This window comes from Heteronotia binoei, chromosome 5 (assembly GCF_032191835.1).
Source record: "Heteronotia binoei isolate CCM8104 ecotype False Entrance Well chromosome 5, APGP_CSIRO_Hbin_v1, whole genome shotgun sequence".
Lineage (NCBI taxonomy): Eukaryota > Metazoa > Chordata > Lepidosauria > Squamata > Gekkonidae > Heteronotia > Heteronotia binoei.
This window is the reverse complement of record NC_083227.1, coordinates 68,916,176-68,936,157: the sequence shown is the minus strand read 5'-3', so window position 1 is coordinate 68,936,157 and position 19,982 is coordinate 68,916,176. Positions and strand designations below refer to the sequence as shown.

At 46.6% G+C, this 19,982-nt stretch overlaps 1 protein-coding gene across 6 annotated transcripts in view; it reads right to left on the bottom strand.

Annotated features, from left to right (window-relative positions):
* The window catches only part of ITPR1 (inositol 1,4,5-trisphosphate receptor type 1), a 353,195-nt gene that overhangs the window by 158,280 nt on the left and 174,933 nt on the right, over nt 1–19,982 (bottom strand). For all 6 annotated transcript variants that reach the window (XM_060239586.1, XM_060239588.1, XM_060239587.1 and 3 more), the window contains 6 exons: nt 16,961–17,114; nt 12,970–13,157; nt 5,187–5,322; nt 3,017–3,069; nt 1,744–1,911; nt 1,479–1,649 (listed from right to left, as the gene is read on the bottom strand). In XM_060239586.1, coding sequence (XP_060095569.1) covers nt 1,479–1,649; nt 1,744–1,911; nt 3,017–3,069; nt 5,187–5,322; nt 12,970–13,157; nt 16,961–17,114 — 870 coding nt within the window. The remainder of the gene's footprint in view (nt 1–1,478; nt 1,650–1,743; nt 1,912–3,016; nt 3,070–5,186; nt 5,323–12,969; nt 13,158–16,960; nt 17,115–19,982) is intronic.

Genomic DNA, 19,982 nt, shown 5'->3' with positions numbered 1-19,982 from the left:
CGCCGAGAGGCGGGGGTTCGCAAATTGGGCTCTCTCCCCCCCCCCCGGTGCCCCAGGCAAACGCTTAGTTTGCCTCCCTCCCCTGCCCACAGCTGCTAGCCCCCTTCGGCCTGCCACTGCTGCCCTCGCCATCCCCCCCCCACCGCTGTGGCACTCTGCTCGTTTGCTCCCCTCCTCCCACTCGCTGCAACTAAAACTAAGCTCTGATGGCTTCACAGACCACACCTGTGCATTTTGTTAAGAGACTCTTAACAAAACGCGCAGGCGCAGACTGCAAAGCAGCAGGGCTTAGTTTTAGCCATGGAGAGAGGGGGTGAGTGAGCTGCAGTGGGGGGGGCGAGTGGAGCACAGCGGGGGAGTGCCGGGGAGATGTCTGCCTAGGGCGCTATTCGCCCCAGAGCCATCCCTGCACATAATAATACTCAAAAATCACTCCCTATTTCTAGAGCAATCCTTTATACCTAATACAGGCCCTGGTTCCATTTGGGGTCAGAAAAACACAGCATGGGGGCTGGAGGCAAGAGCCTCTTCTCCCCCTGGGTCATGCAGTGAACACACCTGCAGCGGTCTTAAACGGTTTTCCTCAACCCAAGAAGAGTGAACCCAAGGACAGTGCGCCCCTTTGTCCAACTAATTTTGTTAATATGGGAATGAATGGACGTCATCAGAATGGATGCTTTCAATAATATGGACAAACTTTACATGCAAGACACTATAAAATAAGCTCAAACCATGAAATGTAAACACAGATATATAGAAATGTAACTGAATTATCCTGGCCCTAATGTTCCTGACATGGTTCACATTATATTAATACGTAACATTTTTATATAATGGCACGTATCCAACCATATGCATATACTAAGTTTTCCTACATACTTCTCTATTCCCTTCCAGTCCCTGGAAAGATCAAATCTGAGGTCACAGGATCCACACAGAGGAAATACCGTGTAGGTCAGCAGGCTGATGAGTGACAAGGGGATGAAACTGATTCCTTTACTCAGTGGAGTGGAGCTTGCATAAGAAGAAGGAGAAAATTTCATTCCTTCACCCTTCCTTTTTCCAGCTCCACCCCAAATCTATATAGCAATTCCCCAAACCCTGGGAATGATCTTTCCAAATGTGGGGACGGCTGTAGGAACACAGAGGAACTTGACAAAACTTCACATTTCATGCACAGAGTGGCAGGACAGTGGTGGTCAAGGACATGTTTTTTTCAAGTGGTTAAAGCACACTATATTATCTCAGCCATCCTTACAAGAGCCCTGAAAGTCAAGCAAGTGTTTAGTATTGCTGTATTGCAGACAGTGGTGGGGCAGGAAATCAGAGCATGATGAAAGGCCTGGATCACCTAAAGCCAACTCTCATTAGTCCTGGTTGAGGTGTCATTTTAACTGCAGCCTTCCCAACTCTTAGCTCACATTCATAGCAACTATGATATACCAGCTCCAGAAATCAAGACAAAAGGCACTTCTTACCTCTTTTTTCTTATGCTCATTTTCTCCAGCTGGAACATCCATAGTCTCGTCAGGTCCCTGACCTTTGTATACCCAGAGCTCTGATTTTTCCACAATAGATCTTAGCTGATCCAAATCTTGTTTTATCTGCTTGTAGTTGTCAACATCTTGGCTGGTAACAAGCAGTTGAACCTTATATGAATTGCAACCCATTAGTTGCATAACACACTTGCATTAAGAATGAAAGTGCAGAGAAAATGGGGTAGGTGTAAGGAAAGACATTTACCTGCTTAAAGGCTTGAAGGACTTCTTGTCTCTGACTAAAATGCCTGAAGAGGAGCTGAAGTGCTCCAGAGACAAGCGGGGGATAATCATGCATTGTTAAGTGCAGCAACACTCTAAGGAAAGTTCTACCACCATGATCATCCAAGTCTAGTGGTGTATTCTCTTCACTAAGGGGAAAAATAGAACAAGGGAGTTAACCAGATTGTCTCAAGGTTTAAGAATCTTCCTTTCCTGGTTTGTCTGGTGTTGAGGAGAGAAACCAAAAACCATTACAAATATGACTCAATATAATGACTAACCAGAAATGGGTAATGAGAGAATAGCTTTTCCTTCCTTCCTTCCTTCCTTCCTTCCTTCCTTCCTTCCTTCCTTCCTTCCTTCCTTCCTTCCTTCCTTCCTTCCCTCCCTCCCTTCCCAGTAATAAACTTTGAATATAATGCAAATGGTAAATTGAATTCTTACCTCAAAACCAATCCCCCATTCCAATTCCTTCTCCAGTTTTCCACCTTCAGTTTCCACAAGAAAGACTTCTTACCGTCATTCCCTGGCTAGTACATGACAGTACGAAACCACAATTCCTTCCACTTTTAACTATCATTTATATTATATGTGAAGAGCCTTATCTGCTGTGGTTCACATCATCTATACCTATTAGACTGTACCTATGGCATCATTGATACAGAACGAAACCACAGGTATAATCCTACCATATGGCTGCCATTTTAAAGAAATATTTTTAAGTCTATTTTTAAAATACCAATTGACTTTTACTAACTATTTCAGATCATTCCTGGCTATGGCTCACCATCAAAAATATTAAAACTCATCACAAACAGCTGCTCACTGGAAAAGCTTTCTCTCACCCACCATTTGTGGTGCCTCCTGTCATCAATTATATACAAATCTTTTGGCCTAAGTTGTTTTAAGGTGTGAAAAGCAAGAGATAATAGTTCTCCTGAACACTTGCCCCAGCCCAACATATGAGGTACAATAAGCAGGATAGTTGCCACAGGACCTCATTTGGGACAGTGTTACACAATGCTCAGAACAAAATTCTGTCCCCTCCTCACCCACCCTCACTTGGAGAAAGGGCCTTAAACCGACATAATTTTTTTTAATCACTTCCAAGTTTTGATTTGCAAATATCTTCATGATCAGGACAAGGGCTTTATCCCCTGAAGAACTGTGTGGACTGTAGTTCTCCAGAAGCAGTTCTACACATACAACTCAGGGAAAACTAACACAAATTGTCACAGCTTAAGAAATACTTTCCTGCCTCCAAATATGCCCTCTGCTTGTTCTTCAATATGTTCAAAGTCAAGAGCTCCTGTAAAGGAAAAATAAATTTGTTCTAGGTTTGGCAACAAGGAACATCTTAAATCAATGAGTAATAAAGGGACTACAGCAAATTCTATCACTCTTTTCTTTCTGGTAAGTGGGCCAGGTGAATCTTCAGATAAAAGACAAAGCAATTCTCCATGAAAGAAAGAAGAATCAAGGAAAGTTTTTTCTGCTCCAAATGCATAATATGAATTCAGAAAGTGGAGCCAATTCAGTCTAGTTTGCATAATCTCCATAGCAAGGGAAGCTACCCAACAGAATGCTTTTGACCACTGAAAATACAGAACAAAATTTCCCTGAGATTTTTAAAAACTCAATTGAGTGTAAAGCAACCAATTGCCATATATAGCATATAGTATCTAGACCCAATAGTAGAAGTGTGAAATCCTTCTGTGAAACTTCAACCCTGTAATAGTTTTTGTTAACCTTATCCTATAACGTTGAATTTTTGCAGTCTGCCAAAAATATCTTGGGGGTCAACATAGATGGTTTATGATAGTTATTTATTACAACAGAACACACCTGATGGAAAGGCCATTCATAGATCCCAACAAAAAGAAAGGGCAGGAAAAAACTATCTTGAGTGATATAAAATGCAAAGTTAGTTGACAGTAAAATCAACTTTCTTAGAAGGTGGGCATAGGAATTAGCAAAGCTAAGTAAGCATGCAGGGATATTTATGCTTAACAGAAAAATATATAATAAGAGAATGGTTTATTATGCAAGGAGATCCACAAAAGGCTGGTACTGTTTTAAGCATCAATGTGCACAAAAACATGAATTACATTTTGTAAATATTTCACAATGGTTGTGGAATCTTGAACATCTCATGGCTAAACTAGACAAGACATTGGAAGATCTGTGAATGGATCAGCTCCATGTAGTTTCTCTAAGGAAATCTGTTCTTTCTCTCAGACTGTTACTAGCCCTGAAAGGAGGATGGGATTGCCTGCCTTTTCCCCTGCCACAGCTAACACCAGTCCTGAGAGGGCAAGCTGAGCATCACAGATCACCCAGTATATAATCTAGTTTAAGACACAATTTTAAAAAAGGAGTCTACTCTATACCTCATGATTGTAGAGCTGTGAAAACAAGCATAACTTTTAAGACTGCAGAGAGTCAGGAAATGTATTTGTATGCTACGAGTTCCTCTTATACGGCATTTGGACACCATCCTCTATCACCATTTTGCCTCCCCCCCCCCAAAAAAAAAATCCTGATTTCAGTAGACTGAATTAGTAACATCATCATGAAGTGTCCCATCTCAAAAAATCTCAGAATTAAGCAGAAATATTTTAATAAGATAATTATCTACATGCAGAATTTGAATATAAATTCAGTCATTTTTATGCAAAACATTCAATGACCTGATTGTGAACTAATATCAAGGCCATGCATAATTTTTAAATACATATCAGAGAGGCTGAAACTACCATAGTTTAAATAGCCCCACAGCTATGTAAGTTTGTAAAAAGCATGGAGCAAGAAAAAAATATAACACATAACTTGTAGCATTTCTCTATGATATAAATTTCAACTGGGATTAGAGGAAGATGGAACAAGCTATTATTACAACTGACAAAAGATGTTAAGGATAGCTTTTCACAGCACCAGACAATGAACAAACTATCAAAGTACTGCCAATCAGTGCTTTTTGTGGAGTGTCCAATAGGAACTTGTGCATCCTTCTTACACTGAGATTACATGTGTTCCAGATGTTTGCATGGAGCTCAAGCATCTCACTGTGAAAGAGATGAGAGAGTTCTCCATTTGGACATTACTAAGGAAACAATCAGAAGATACAATAATCACCAAGATGTCTCCTGTTGTCCTTAAAAGAACAAAGCAAAGTAGACTCTTAACGTCGCTCACTGCCAAAATATATACTCTCTTTATGCCTGAAATATATCTATCCAATGTACTGTTGTGATCAGTTCCTTTTAAGTCCTGCCAAAGCACCAAATAAAACATTAGAAGGTTCCTACTCCAGAACTAACACTATCATACCAAGCATTGCAGGATCACTGGTCTCTTATCTCAGATTGATTATATTATAATATACACACACAACATGTTGGCTAGAAGAATTATGTCATAACAAACCTGGTACATTGGGCAGTTCTTGGTTATTGCTTCCTGTAGGAGAGTCAGGTGTCTGGGCATTGCTTTCATCAAACTCACGCTTGAATATACAAAGAAGGCAGGAGATTCTGTAATCCAATCTCACATTCAAAATAAACTGATTCCACCATTTGAGAAAAAAAATGAAAACAGACAAATTAGTCTAACAGCACAACGGTTTCATATTCTCAAATTTGCATTCAGAGATGTACCTGCTTTTTAAAAAAAGCTAAAGGTTTTATATTGAGTTTACAGTGTGAATTGTATCCAGAAGTATTTTTGCATCTACTTTGAAAACAAAAAACCGAGTTAAATTTTATTTCTTTCATGTGCATACACGTACATCTGAGCATGCTCCCCACCTATTCTCTCAAATATAAACTGAACACAGACACTTATGCGGTTCTCAAAATAATAATGGTGAAAAATTTGGTTACAGGAAGAAAACATTGGTTGTATTAGGTAAATAGCCTGTATCGTGGATTAGTTCCTACTATAATTCAGTTTATGAATGATTCTAAATATTGTAGTACTTTCACTTCAACATCAATATATTAAAACTTAAAAACTGTCAGTTTCTGCCTATAATTTCAGAAAGTCATTGATTAGCCTATATATGCAGAAGTAGTTTATCTATGGTGGATGATAATATCAGAATGAAAAATTTCAGCTTCCCCCTAATGTCTTTGATTAATGCAATGGTTAGTTTTGTAGAAGAGAAAAACAGGTTTCCTACCTGTAACTGATGATCTTCGAGTGGTCATCTGTGCAGTCACACTGATGGGAATAAGGCGCCTGCGCCGATCTCGATCGGTAAACTTAAAAGCTGCGGATTTCCGCGCCGACATCCCAGTGCGCATGCCCAGGAGCCCCACCGCGCATGCTCACTGCGACGGGCGCAGACATCCCGCCAGTTCCTTCTGACCGCCGCGTCAGCCCAGAGATGGACTGGCCGCAGCGGGGAAGGAGGGCGGGGAGTGCGACTGCACAGATGACCACTCGAAGATCATCAGTTACAGGTAGGAAACCTGTTTATCTTCTTCGTGGTCTCTGTGCATCACACTGATGGGAGACTAGCAAGCCAAGACCTTACCTGGAGGCAGGAGCAACGGTCCATCAACAGGAAACAGACTGCAACACCGCCCGGCCCACGGCAGATTCTCTGCGTCTTCGCAAGTCCAATGCGTAGTGGCGCACAAAGGTGTGCTCGGAGGACCAGGTAGAGGCTCTGCAGATGTCCTGCAGCGGGACACCCCTCATGAACGCCGCCGACGTTGCCATAGCACGAGTGGAGTGCGCTCTAATGGGCCCCGGCAAGGGCTTCTTGTTCAACAGGTAACAAAGTTTAATAGTCTCCGTTATCCACTTTGACAGCCTCTGGGCCAAAATCCTTCGCCCAAGGGAAGGCTGGACGTAGGAAACAAAAAGTCTGGAGTCCCTCCTAAAGGACTTCATGCGATGCAAATAAAACGCCAGTGCCTGTTTCACATCTAGGGCGTGCAACCTGTGCTCATCGTCATTAGTCGGATTAGGGAAAAAAACCGGTAAGCAGATTTCCAGGTTGAGATGGAACGCCGAAACCACCTTGGGAAGGAAGGTGATGTCGGGCCTCAGAAGCACTCCCTCCTCGGAGAAGCACAAATAAGGGGAGTCGCACCGCAGGGCTGCTAACTCCCCAACTCGCCTCGCCGAAGTAATGGCTACTAGGAAAGCCGTCTTCCAGGCCAACAACTGGAGGAAACACGTAGCCATGGGCTCAAAGGGTCTCCCCGAAAGAGCTCGAAGAACCAAGGGCAGATCCCAAGCTGGGGCCAGCTGTCTCACTGCTGGGTACAGTCTCGCTACTCCCTTCAGGAAGCGCTTGGTATCTGGATGGGCAAAGATGGTACGACCCTCCAGCTGCGAATGATGCACCGAAATGGCTGCAAGATACACTCGAACTGAGGACACCGAAAGCCCCTTGTCCAAAAGGGACAGTAGGAAATCAAAAATGACAGGCAGGCCCACCGTCACTGGGTCTCTGGCCCGAGTAGAGGAGAATTGTACGAACACCCCCCACTTATAAAAGTACGCTCTACAGCTGGAGGGTTTCCTGCTATTTAGCATCACAAACTGAGCCCGGTCAGACAGAGGTACTACTGGAGGCGCCAGGCTGTCAGCTTCAGCTGCGGGATATCGTGATGCACCACCTGCCCCCCATGCAGCAAGAGAAGGTCTGGGGCCTGAGGGAAGTGGTGGAACACCCCGCCGGCTAGGTGAAGAAGCAGCGGGAACCAATGTTGTCTGGGCCACCAGGGCGTCACAAGAATGCCCTCCGGCCGTTCCCTGACAATCTTCTGGACCACCCTGGTAATCAGGGGAATGGGCAGGAAGAGGTAAACCCTGTGCCGATTCCAAGGTACAAGGAGCCCGTCCCCGAGGGACAGCGGGTCCGCCCCTCCCCGGCAGCAGAAGAGCGTGCACCTGCTGTTCGTATGGGTGGCAAACACGTCGAGCTCGGGTGTCCCCCACAGGATAAAGACAGGGTGCAGGAACTTCCAATTGAGTTCCCACTCGTGTATGGAAGCACCCCCTCGACTGAGAAAGTCCGCCTGGGCGTTCAGATCTCCTGGGGGGTGAGTGGCCACCAACGACACCCCCAATGCGATGCACATCTCCCACAAGGCTAGAGCCAGTCCACAGAGTCTGCGGGAAACTGTGCCTCCCTGCCTGTTCACATACGCCATTGCTGTGGTATTGTCTGTCAGGACTACCACTGTTTGTCCCTGAGGGACCTGGGGAAGGACTGGACAGCATGGAATATTGCTAACAGCTCTAGAAAGTTGATATGGTGGTGCGCTAGGGACTGAGGCCATCGGTCTCCTACAGAGAAGCCCTTCATATGCGCCCCCCAGCCCCACAGAGAGGCATCCGTAGTGATCGTGAGGGACGGAGGTTCTCTGTGAAAGGGTGCACCCTCCATCAGATGGTCTTTCCGAGCCCACCAAGCGAGAGATGCCAGGACCTCTGGTGGAAGAGTCAGGCGACGCTCGGGAGAGTCCCGTCTGCACTTGAAGTGCATCAGAAACCATAGCTGCAGCGACCGCATGCGTAGCCTCGCAAAAACTAAAACTGAAGTGGTGGCAGCCATCAGGCCCAGCAGCCGCTGGAACTGATGAGCCGTGCCCGATGGGTTGTGCTGGAGAGACTGCACCGACTGAATGATGTCGTCCGCCCGATCGGACGGCAGGAACGCCCTGCAGGCCCGAGAGTCCAGGATGGCCCCAATGAATTGGACCCTCTGCGACGGTTGAAGCCGAGACTTCTTGTGGTTCACTTGCGGACCCAGGTCTTGTAACAGAGAGAGAGTAATGGCGATGTGGCGCGGTAGAGTCTCCCGAGAGGGTGCGACTAGGAGCCAATCGTCTATGTACGGAAACAGGGTTATCCCCTGTAACCGTAGGTAGGCTGCAATCACCACCATAGTCTTTGTAAAGACCCTGGGGGCCGTAGATAGGCCAAAGGACAGGGCCCGATACTGAAAGTGGTCGTATCCAATCGTAAACCGAAGGAATTTTCTGTGAAGGGGGTGAATGGACACATGAAAGTAGGCGTCTTTTAGATCTAGCGTGGCCATCCAGTCTCCGCGGTTCAGAAGAGGGAGGATACTCGGCAGAGATGTCATCCAGAACTTGTGATAACTGATGAATAAGTTCAGGGCCCGGAGGTCCATGATGGGCCGCAGACCTCCGTCCCGTTTCGGAACTATGAAATAACGGGAATAAAAACCGAGCCTGCTCTGACTGGAAGGAACACGCTCGATGGCATCCTTTTGCAGAAGAGAGGTGACTTCTTCTCTTAATGTGACTGTGGGACTGGTGGAAACGAAAGTGGGGGTGGGTGGATTCTGAAAAAATTCTATCACGTAGCCCCTCCTTATTATGCCAAGGACCCACTTGTCGGTGGTGATAGCTGAGCATGCCTTCAAAAATGGGAAGAGGCGGGTGCGGTCCGAAATAGAAAAATGGCATGGGGGCAGGGCCAAAGGGCAGTCAAAGGCCCTGCTTGGGCTGTATCGACCCCTTCTGTCTGGACGATTGCGTAGCCGGTGGAGAATACTTCAGCTTTGGCGTATACAGTTGTTTGGAAAATGGTGATGCAGACTTTGGGCGCCAAGGTTGGTCTGGTGATTTAGGAAATGGTTTTCTGCTCCAAGGCTTCGGCCATGGGCGCTTGGACTGGGAACGCGATGTGGAGACCCCCAGGTTCCTAGATGTTTTTATGCTTTTGTCCATTTCCTGCAACACTGAATCAGTGGTTGCACTGAACAGACCTGAGCCGTCAAATGGCAAGTCCTCTATATAGGCCTGGGTATCATGTTGGAGAGCAGTGGACCACAGCCAGGAGTGGCGACGTAAGGCAATGGCTGTGGTTAAGGTCTTTGTGCAGGTATCGCCTGAATGCTTGGAAGAGTTCAGCTGTTGTTTAGCCAGAAGCATGCCTTCCTTCTGGAGCTTCCAAAAGGCATTCCTGCTCTGCTCTGGGAGGCTGGGAAGGAGCGTAGAAACCTGATCCCATAGAGCGTATTGGTACCGGCCCATACAGGCCGCATAATTGGCGATCTTGACGCCCAAGGACCCCGCAGAGTATAACCTCCTGCCAATATTGTCTAACTTCTTCCCCTCCTTATCAGGAGGGGTAGAGTGAGTCTTTTTTGCCTTCGAAGACGACGAGACCACAACGGAGTTCGGTCGCGGATGATTGTACAAGAACTTCGCACCTGATTCCTGGATACGGTACATATGATCTAGGCGCCGGGACGATATCGGTGTTGACACCGGCTTGTCCCAAGAGGTCTTAGCTGTATGAAGCATGACATTGGTTAGAGGCAAAGCCACTGCAGTGGAAGTGTCCATCTGGACAACGTCAAAGACACTGTCGGTAATGAGAGGTTGTGGTTGAGTGGTGGTAAGCGATAGCGACTGTGAAATCCATTTAATAAGGTCCCCATAGGATTTCAAATCTTCCGAAGGGGAAATGGGCTGTTCCTCAGATGTCTTCTGTGAAGGGGAGGGTTCCCCGGGTGAAGATGCCTCCTGTTCCGCAGCAGACGATCCCTCTTCCGACCTAGGGGATGCAGCTGGTGAGTCCGATTGATCAGACACATGTGGATCCGGTGGTGATGCTTGACACTTGGGTTTAGGCTTAGGTTTCTCCGATGGGGCTCTATGCCGGGTCGCTTGCCTCGTGTCCTCGACCTCGGAAGGTTTCGACGCCGAAGCTGATGGTAGACGCCGCGGCGGACGATACGACGTTCTAGACTGGTAGGAGGCGTCAGAAGATTGATCCCAATCCAGCTGGCAAGGAGGGAGCCATGGGAAGGATGGCTGCATGGGGTAGGCCCCATACAAATATTGCCATTGTCTCTGATCCCAGGGGACCTGTGCAGGAGGGCGCTGCGGATCGACATCACGACGTCGAGGCGATCGGCTCCTGGATGACTGGCCCATAGGTCCTCTCTCCCGGTCCCGAGAATGTGGGCTACGGGATCGAAGGGGTTGGAGTCGAACCGGCGGGCTCCGCTCGGTACCGGATCGTTGCGCGGACTCGATCTCCCGGTCGGAATCAGAGGAGATGACGAGCTCCGTCGACATCGAGGTGATCAGACGAGTCGGGGAAGCAAATGGCTTCAACGGCGGGATGATCGGTGCCGTCGGGTCCAAAGGGGAGACCGGAGAGGCGGAAGAGATGGATTTGCGTTTCGGCTTATCCGATCTTCTCGCCTTTTTCTTCTTCTCTCCCTGCAAGCCCTTATCCTCCTTAGGCCGTTTAGCAGGCACAGAGGATTCCGACAAGACAGTTGAGCCAGTGCGCTTTGTATGGCGCTCGGCGTCGGAAATAGGGCGCTCGGTATCGACGCGGTCGCGATAGGTTGATCGACCCGTTCTGCCGAACGCTCAGGAGACAGCGTCTGTTCCATGAGGGCTCGCCACAAGCCTCGCCACCCTATTCTTCCGGGTCTGTCTCGAAAACTTAGCACAATGCATGCACTAGTCAGGCCGGTGTAGCTCTCCGAGGCACAGTAAACAGAGCGAGTGTCCGTCGGGTGCAGCTATCTTGCTCCCGCACCTGGAGCACCTCCGAAAAAAAGCCACCACCTTTCCATACGCAGCCGGGAAGGCGGCAAAAACGGGGGGGGGGGGGGGGACGGAAAGTTCGCGTTTCAACCCACGCGCTCCCAAACAATAAGCAACTAATCCGCTATACTAACTAACTAACAACTATAATAACTATCTACAACTAACTACAAATCTACAAATATAAGAAGAAAAAGTTCACCGACCGAAGCAGAAAGATCGACTGATCAGCGCGGCGGTCAGAAGAGAACTGGCGGGATATCCGCGCCCGTCGCAGTGAGCATGCGCGGTGGGGCTCCTGGGCATGCGCACTGGGACGTCAGCGTGGAAATCCACAGCTTTTAAGTTTACCGATCGAGATTGGCGCAGGCGCCTTATTCCCATCAGTGTGATGCACAGAGACCACGAAGAAGATGTGCTAGAACTACATCCTCTAACCTAGAAGCTTTGCTTCTAACTTCAGATGTTTAAGGGTATTCTGTGATTATCAGTAGTGGAAATACACTCTTGCACACATTCACTGGCAATCAGAGCTAAATCCTAGCTTTCAAAATAGCTAATACTAAACTAGGGAAGTATATTATTGGGAATCCACATCATTTTCACTTTCTTCAGTGAACTACTCGGCTCCAAATAACTGAAACAGTTTAATTCTAATAATACAATACACTATTCGTTATGAGCCACTGGAAACAATACTGCTTTCAATTAAAATATATTCACTTCTAATTCAGTCAAAAAGAGAGTATCTTCTCACAAAATTTCTAAAAGGTAAAAAAACCGCCAACACAGTGTGCAGAATACCTTGCTCAATTCCGCAAGGCCTGTAAAGCAGTCCTATTTCGACTTGCCCTCAGCTGAATTCTAGTATAAGTAGATGCCCAACATTGCTGAATTTAATGAAATCAACACTAGCACCAAAATTGTTTTAAATCATTTTAAACTGTTTTAAAATTATCTAATTGGTATTAATTAATTGTTAAAACTTTAATTGTTTATTTACTGTTTTATTGTTTTAGTTTGACTGTTGTCAAACTATATGGCCGAGGACCTGTCTACCTTAGAAACCGTCTCTCCCCATATGTTCCCCAGAGAGTACTGAGATCTAGCTCACAAAATCTGCTGAAAATCCCTGGGCCAAGGGAGGCCAAACTAAAAGCGACAAGGGAGCGGGCCTTCTTGGTAACAGCACCCCAATGGTGGAATCAGCTACCAGACGAGGTACAGGCCCTAGGAGCCTTAATCAGTTCCGTCGGGCTTGTAAAACCGTCCTCTTTCAGCTGGCCTTTTACGGTGGAACCATTGCACCATCACCACAAAAACTGTGTTCATATGCATATTAAGACTGTAGCACCATTTTATGTTATATTGTAATTTAACTTATTAATTTAAATGTTGTTTTTATGTAATTGTATTTTAATTGCAAATTGCTTTGAATTTTATTGTTGTATCATGGTACCTGTACGTCATGTAAGCCGCCCTGAGCCTGCTTCGGCGGGGAGGGCGGGATATAAATTAAAATTTATTATTATTATTATTGTGAGCTGCTCTGAGCCTGCTTCGGCGGGGAGGGCGGGATATAAATCTGAGAAATAAATAAATAAATAAAATACAGGCTTGGAGCCACAACAGCCATTCAGGAAGTATACCTGAAGTATTTCAATTATTTTCAGCTTGGTGTCCATTACCAAGATGTCCTCCTTTTCAGGTTCAGCTTGTTTCACATTACCCTCTGGAGCAGCAGCAAGCGGTGTTATTGGCAAAAAACCACCACCTCTAAGTACAACTTGGGTCATCAGCTCTCCCACTCCATGGATTGATCTCATCACGTTGCTGCCTTCAGAGACAGAACAAGACCAACAAATGTAATACAGGTAAGATTGAGAGTTCTGCAAAACTTTGGTTTGGAAAAACCTGGCCTCAGCCTCTGCCAGATGGGATCATTTTGCTCATTATAGTAGAAGCAGATTTAATGTTAAATAGTTTCATGCCATATTTTCACCATGCCTAAACTACAAAAACACACTGGAAGGTGTTTTACTATTTTTATAGCTCACATACTGTGAAAAAGAGACAAGTATAATTGCCTCAATGTATTCCAAGGAAGAAGTGGGTACATGTTAAGGGGAACCCAACTCTATGCTTATTGCATTAAGTGACCTTCCCAAGTCAGAATATTGAAGGCAGACCACACATTACAAAATTATCATTATTATTCTTCAGTAGGGATGGGAATAGACTGAAAAGTGCCAGTTCAGTTCATTAACCTAACCTGCCTGGTTCCTGGACCGAACCATGGCGCAATTCGCAAAACTGATCTGGGTGAGCTAGAGGCCTCTAATTCACAAAGTTCCTCCCTGGGGTGACCCTCCACATGCCCCACAAGCTATGTGCATGCTGGATTTTGGGGGTCCAAGTGGCTGACCCCTAAGCGAGGTGCCCCCAGGGAACTGCTTTTGGGAGAGTTGTACAGCACTGGTTTCAGACCAATCAGACCTGGTTAAGCTGCAGGCATCCAACTCCAGCTCACTCTCCACTAGGAAAGAAAACATGGGGACATGTGTATGCACTGGGAAGATGATGTAGGTTTCCAAAAACCAGGGGTGGTAGGCAAGCCCAAGCGATGGGGTGGACCGACTAGGACCATGATGGCGAACCTATGGCACGCGTGTCACTGGTGACACGCGAGGCAATTTGGCTGACACACCGGAAACCAAGGAGCGTGGCGAGCTGCGAGTCCTTCGGAGGCTGCTGAGCCCGTCTCAGAGGAGCAGCAGCTGCTAAGGTGAAGGCGAGAAGAGGCAGCAGCAGCGCAGCAGGCCGCCACCGCCGCCTCTTTCCCCGGCTCCAGGCCGGGGGTGGGGGTGGGAGGGAAGGTTGGGGGTGGGAGGGAAGGTTGGCCGACGCTGCCAGCGGCTCGCCTTGACCTGGGGGTGGGAGGAGACAGCCTCCTGGCGCAACCCGTCCCCCACCCAAAGCAGAGGCAGCCAAACGCGCCTCCTCCTCCTCGCAACAGGGCCGAGCTTTGCAACCCCCTTTTCCCGCCCTCCCCGGGGCCTGAGGAAATAGGTGGGTACAGCAAGAAAGAAAAAAAGAGCATTGCAAAAAAAGAGGCAGGGGGGGAAAGAAGTGCCCTCCTCGGCGGGTCGCGCCTTTGCAATGCCGGGGCTTTGCAAATGCAGGAGCAAGGCAGGCGTGTTTTTTTCCGTTTGTTTGCACGGAGCGGCTGGGGGGGGAGGCAGAGATGGCATTGCAGCAGTGTGTGTGGGGTGCAATGCTCGAGGGGGTGTCGCTCTTGGGCCTGTTGTGGGGCTACCCCCCCTCCTCCTCCTCCACCCGGTCCTGTTTTTTTTTTTTTTGCAACCAACATGATCTTTCTCACTTTGCTCTCTCGCTCTTTCTCATGGCCGCCTGCCGGAGGCGGGGTTTCAGATTTAAAGGACAAGCTGCCCTTTTCAGCTTGGAAGAGGAGGAAGGGGGTGGGCGATGGGGGCTGTGTGTGGGTTGCAAAAGAGCAAGGGGAGGGGAGCATTGGGTCGCCCCCCTTGGCTTCCCTTGGCAAGCGCTGGAGGAGAAAAGGCGGGAAGAAAAAAAGATACACCCTTTCCCGCAGGGTTACCAATCCCCAGGTGGGGGCAGGGGATCCCCCTCTCCCCAAAATACCCCCCCAAGTTTCAAAACGATTGGACCAGGGGGCCCAATTCTATGAGCCCCAAAAGATGGTGCCCCTATCCTTCATTATTTCCTATGGAAGAAAGGCATTTTAAAAGGTGTGCTGTCCCTTTAAATGTGATGGCCAGAACTCCCTTGGAGTTCAATTATGCTTGTCACACCCTTGTTCCTGGCTCCACCCCAATGTCTCCTGGCTCCACCCCCAAAGTCTCCTGGCTCCGCCCCCAAAGCCCCCAGATATTTCTTCAATTGGACTTGGCAACCCTCTTTCTTTATTGGGGCTGCAAATATCATCAAATTATTGATATTTCTTGAAGTGACACGGTGAAGTGACACGCGACCTGAGGAAGACTACACTTTTTCCCGATTTTCGACACACCAAGCTGAAAAGGTTAGCCATCACTGGACTAGGAGATAGTACTTTGGAAGACGTCTGGCGGCTTATGGCTCAGAGCCTTTGGGAACCCCAGGTGTCCACTGTGGAAGATTGCTGGCAGCAGGACAAGATGGTCCATATGGACAGTGTGCTCCTGGTTTACCCCTCATATGCATACCTTCCCCAGAGAACAAGTTCTCACTGATGATCACACTGCCAGTGGAACAAAAGGCTATGATAGAACATTTCACTTTGTGACTCACAGCACCTGGACTCAGAGGGAGTTAAAAATTCTGCAGTTGGGTGTGACGGTGGATACCAGCTTGAAATGGCACCACTGAGGTATCACATACCCACCAGGCAAGAGGAAACCACAAGTGGGCAATCAGTTGGCTCACAGTTCATCATGTTGGAGTGAGTTGGGTGCTTCAATGGCAGAGGAGAGAGGGAACCCCCAAGGCAGAGACTCAAGCAACCCAGGACGAAAGGTGGGGGGAGCTTTTGGCAGAAACAGAAAGGGAAACTCCAAAATCAGCAGGTAGAGAAAAGGGCTATTTGCAGAACCCCCAAAAGTGCTGGAGTGAGTTGGATGATTCAGTGGCAGAGGAGAGAAGGAACCCACCAGGCAGAGACTCAAGCTACCCTGGAAGAAAGGGTGCTTTTGGGAGGAGCAAAAAAGGGAAACCCCATAATCAGAAGGCAGAGAAAAGAGCAGTTTGCAGAACCCACAAAAGTAGTGGGGTGACTTGGGTGTTTGTGTTATGAAGGAAACAGGCACCCCAAAATCAAAACAAAAACGTGTTTTAAAACTAAAAAAAGTCTACCTAAGTTTCCCACCCCTTGCATCAAAGAAAGAGACAGAAGGGGAAAAGGAATTGTAGCACTGGAATACAGGGAAGGGAAAGAAAGCAAAAAAGAGAGAGAGATTATGCTTTTACTCTGGCAGTTTGTATAGTGGCCAGGAGATGCAACAAGTCTCTCCCCACCTGAGTAACTTCCCTCCTCCAGGTCCTCCAACAAATATTCTTCACACACACAAGAACAAACTCACAAGCACCCAATAAAAACAAAGGACAGGAATACACCTCCAGTGGTTAGATATATTCCCCCTCCCTCATCCTGAGGGAGAGGTATGTACATCTCTCATTGGATTTGGGTAAAAATCATTTTGAAGAGAAACTCCTGAGAAGTATGTTTTTACTCTCCACCAGAAGCTGGAGGAACAAGTCCATTATTGCCACTGTGAGGCCAACAAAATCCAGTCTTACAAAATATCTCACTACTATCCAGGCCAAACATGGCAACAGTTCTGTCATCCAATATTGCAAAGTTTGTTGCATTAATAATGCTGGTTAGTCTAATTATAGGAAGCTATTAATGGGATCACAAAAACAGAGTGAAGCAAAGCCTGGATCCAGATGGACTCTGCTTTTCCTCACATATCTTTCCTAGTCCTGCACAGACTTCCCATGTGCTTTCATTAATTCACTCTGTGACTACAGGTGAAGAAAGGAATGACATTAAGGCCAATGATTCCCCAAAGTATTTTTAACTGCACACTGGGTTATTTTGTTTTCCTTTGCCACTCTTACCTTTACTTTCTTCTCCTTTTGCCACTTTGGCTATAGGAAAGATAGTAGCAACATGTACACAGTCCAAAATAGCCAGGAGGATTTTTGTTAACCTTAGGAGGTCACAAAAATTGTAGAAGCCAAAATAAATTAGGTTTCTTGCCAAGTTTACCACCTATGTTCAAAAGAAGAACAATGAATGTGTAGAATAATGGTTCTTGCAATTACTCCTTTCTCACTGAATTCACAAAAAATCACTAAAACACCTTTAATATTAATCTTTCATTAACATGTTATTAAGATTTAAAAGTATTTCTGCACAGTAACATAGATCTTCATAGACGGACAACACTGGATAACTGTGTTGAAACAAATCAACTAATCTCACTTAGCCATGAAGTTAAGAAGGGCCAGTCACTCACTCTCTTACCTAATGTAACTCACAATATTGTCAAGAGCTTAAAAATATGACACACATTTTAGAAGAATTCTAGAAACTTCAGTTGGTCCAAAATGCAGTACCCAGTATCACTAGGAAGCTGGTTACAGATTGACAGTGATTATATTGCCAGTGCCGGTGCTAGGGACTGCCTGTGTAGTTCTGTGCTCAATTCAATGTGTTGGTTCCAAGTCCTAAGTCATCTGCTGCAAGGGTATCTAAAGGATCACCTGCTCCAACACAAGGCTGTTTTGAGTGCTGGTATTTTAATTTCTGGACCTCCACCCTTTGAAGCCAGATAGGTGGCCACAAAGGCTAATCTCCACCTCATCAATGAAACACCCGCCCTACCTGGCACCAAAACTTTTTAAGTTTCTGGTGACAGGCCAAAACCTTTCATCGCTTTTTCACTGCTACCTGGATGTCCCATCCTGTTGGTTGTATTGACTTACATGATGTAATCCTCCCTAATGCTCAGCAAGAAAGATGGACTATAAATAATGTAAATAATAAAATATTCTTCATGACACTGAAACAAGAGTTGCCAGGTTCTGCCTCCTTCCCCCTCGGGGACTTTGGGGGCATTTCTGAAGGGGGCAGGGCATGCCCCCAATGTGATAACATCACATGGAAGTGACATAACGTTGGGGACACAGCCCCATGGAAGGGGCCCTTGGCATCGGCTTGCAAGAATCATTTAAAAGGAACCTTCCCTTTAAATGCTTTTTGACATTTTAACAGGGGTCATTTTGACCACTTTTTGACAGGGGTCACGCACATCTTAACTACAAGTCGCAAATTTGCTGCTTGGAGTTCAGGCATGTGTGGTCCTGCTCTCAAAAAGCATTTCAGTGTGTGGCCAGTGGCTGCTCCCTCCCTCCCCTTCCGCGAGATTTAAAGGCCCCTCCAGCTTACTGACAGGCCACGTGCTCTCACCGATCAGCTGGAGGGCCATTTAAATCTCACAGGACGGGAGGGGTGGGCCCCTAACTACAGCAGGCCATTCTGTGGCCACACCCCTTAATTAAAAATCACTCCCGAAAAAAAGTCATGTCAGAAAGCACTTTTTCAAATATTTATTAAGTCATGCTGGCCAGTGGGTGAGTGAGCAGCTGGCCCGGCACCACATCTCCCCTCCTTCCAAATAAATTCAGCCTTTTGTCTGATCTGTTACTTGACAATATTTCTCTCTCCTCCCTGAGCACGGTGATGAGGTGGGGAAGGGAACGCCAGGGCATTCCTCTTCATAAAATGCAAGCTGCATTTTGTAGTGGGATGGGAAGGAACAAGCGTTTATCACCATAATTTTCTTCAAAAATGAGGGTGTTTGTAATGTGTGGGAAGGAGATACTGGGGATGGTGTATAGTTTACAAAAAGGATTGGGCAGCTGCAAGCTTCAAGATGCTGGATTAGAACATAATATATCTCCAAGAAAATGCCAAGTCTGTACCTGCCGGCCAGGCACCAGATCTCTCCCACTTCCAAACAATTGCAGCCTTTTGTCTGGTCTGTTTGTTACTTGGCAGTATTTGTCTCTCCTCCCTGAGTGCAGCAGTGGGAGTGGGGAAGGAATGCCAGGGTGTCCCTTTTCACAAATGCAAGCTGTATTTTGTAGTGGGATTGGAAGGAACGAGCTTTTATTGCTGTAAATGAGGTAGCTGCTAGCTTTGAGAGGCTGGGTTGGAATGTAATAAATCTCCATGAAAATGCCTTGCTTTCCTGGTTCCTGATTAGCTGTGTGTGTTAAATTACAGGTAACTTAATTAACATTTAATTTTTATTAACTTAATTGCCCCCTAAGAAATTTAAATTCCCTCCTTCCTGATGAAAAAATTCTGGCTACGGGCCTAGAGAAGGGTGGCCACAGGTGATCACTGTTGGGAGTGGGGCTTCCTTAACAGCCAGCTGGCCAGCATTGGGCAGAAGTCTGCAAAATCAGGGAGTCCCCCCGCTCCCACCTGGGGACTGGCATCCCTAACTTAAACCCTGTTCACTGTCTACATAGCCATCACACAGCTGAAATTTTACCTTTATGTTTATGACTTCTTTGGGGTTTTTTTTATGCGGCTCTGCATTTTGTGTTGTTTTATGCTACTTATATTATACCATATTGTTTAATTGATTTGATTTGATTCAATTCTGTTTTCACTTGGAAACTGCCTGAAGCAAACTCCTTGGAAAGTCTGGTATATGAATACTTGAATGAAATATGCTACCCTGAGCATCTGACGGAAAGGGCAGGGTACAAAAGCAGCTATCCTTTACTTTCACATTGTTTAACAGCAGCAGAAACTCAACAGGCAGTACTGACACAACAGTTTGGGCCTTTTTCAATCAGGTTTCAGGCCTCATTACAGGACTGAAACAGCACTGGTTGCCATGGGGGATGATCTGTGACCAGAGATGGACAGATGGCGTGTGATTCTTTATTCTCCTGGACCTTGCAGCAGCTTTCGATACCATAGATTACAGTATCCTTCTGGACTGCCTTTCCAAGCTGAGACTAAGGAGCACCACTTTGTGGTGGCTCCAGTTCTAACCAGAGGGTAGAAGAAGATGATATTGGATTTATATCCCGCCCTTCACTCCGAAAAGTCTCAGAG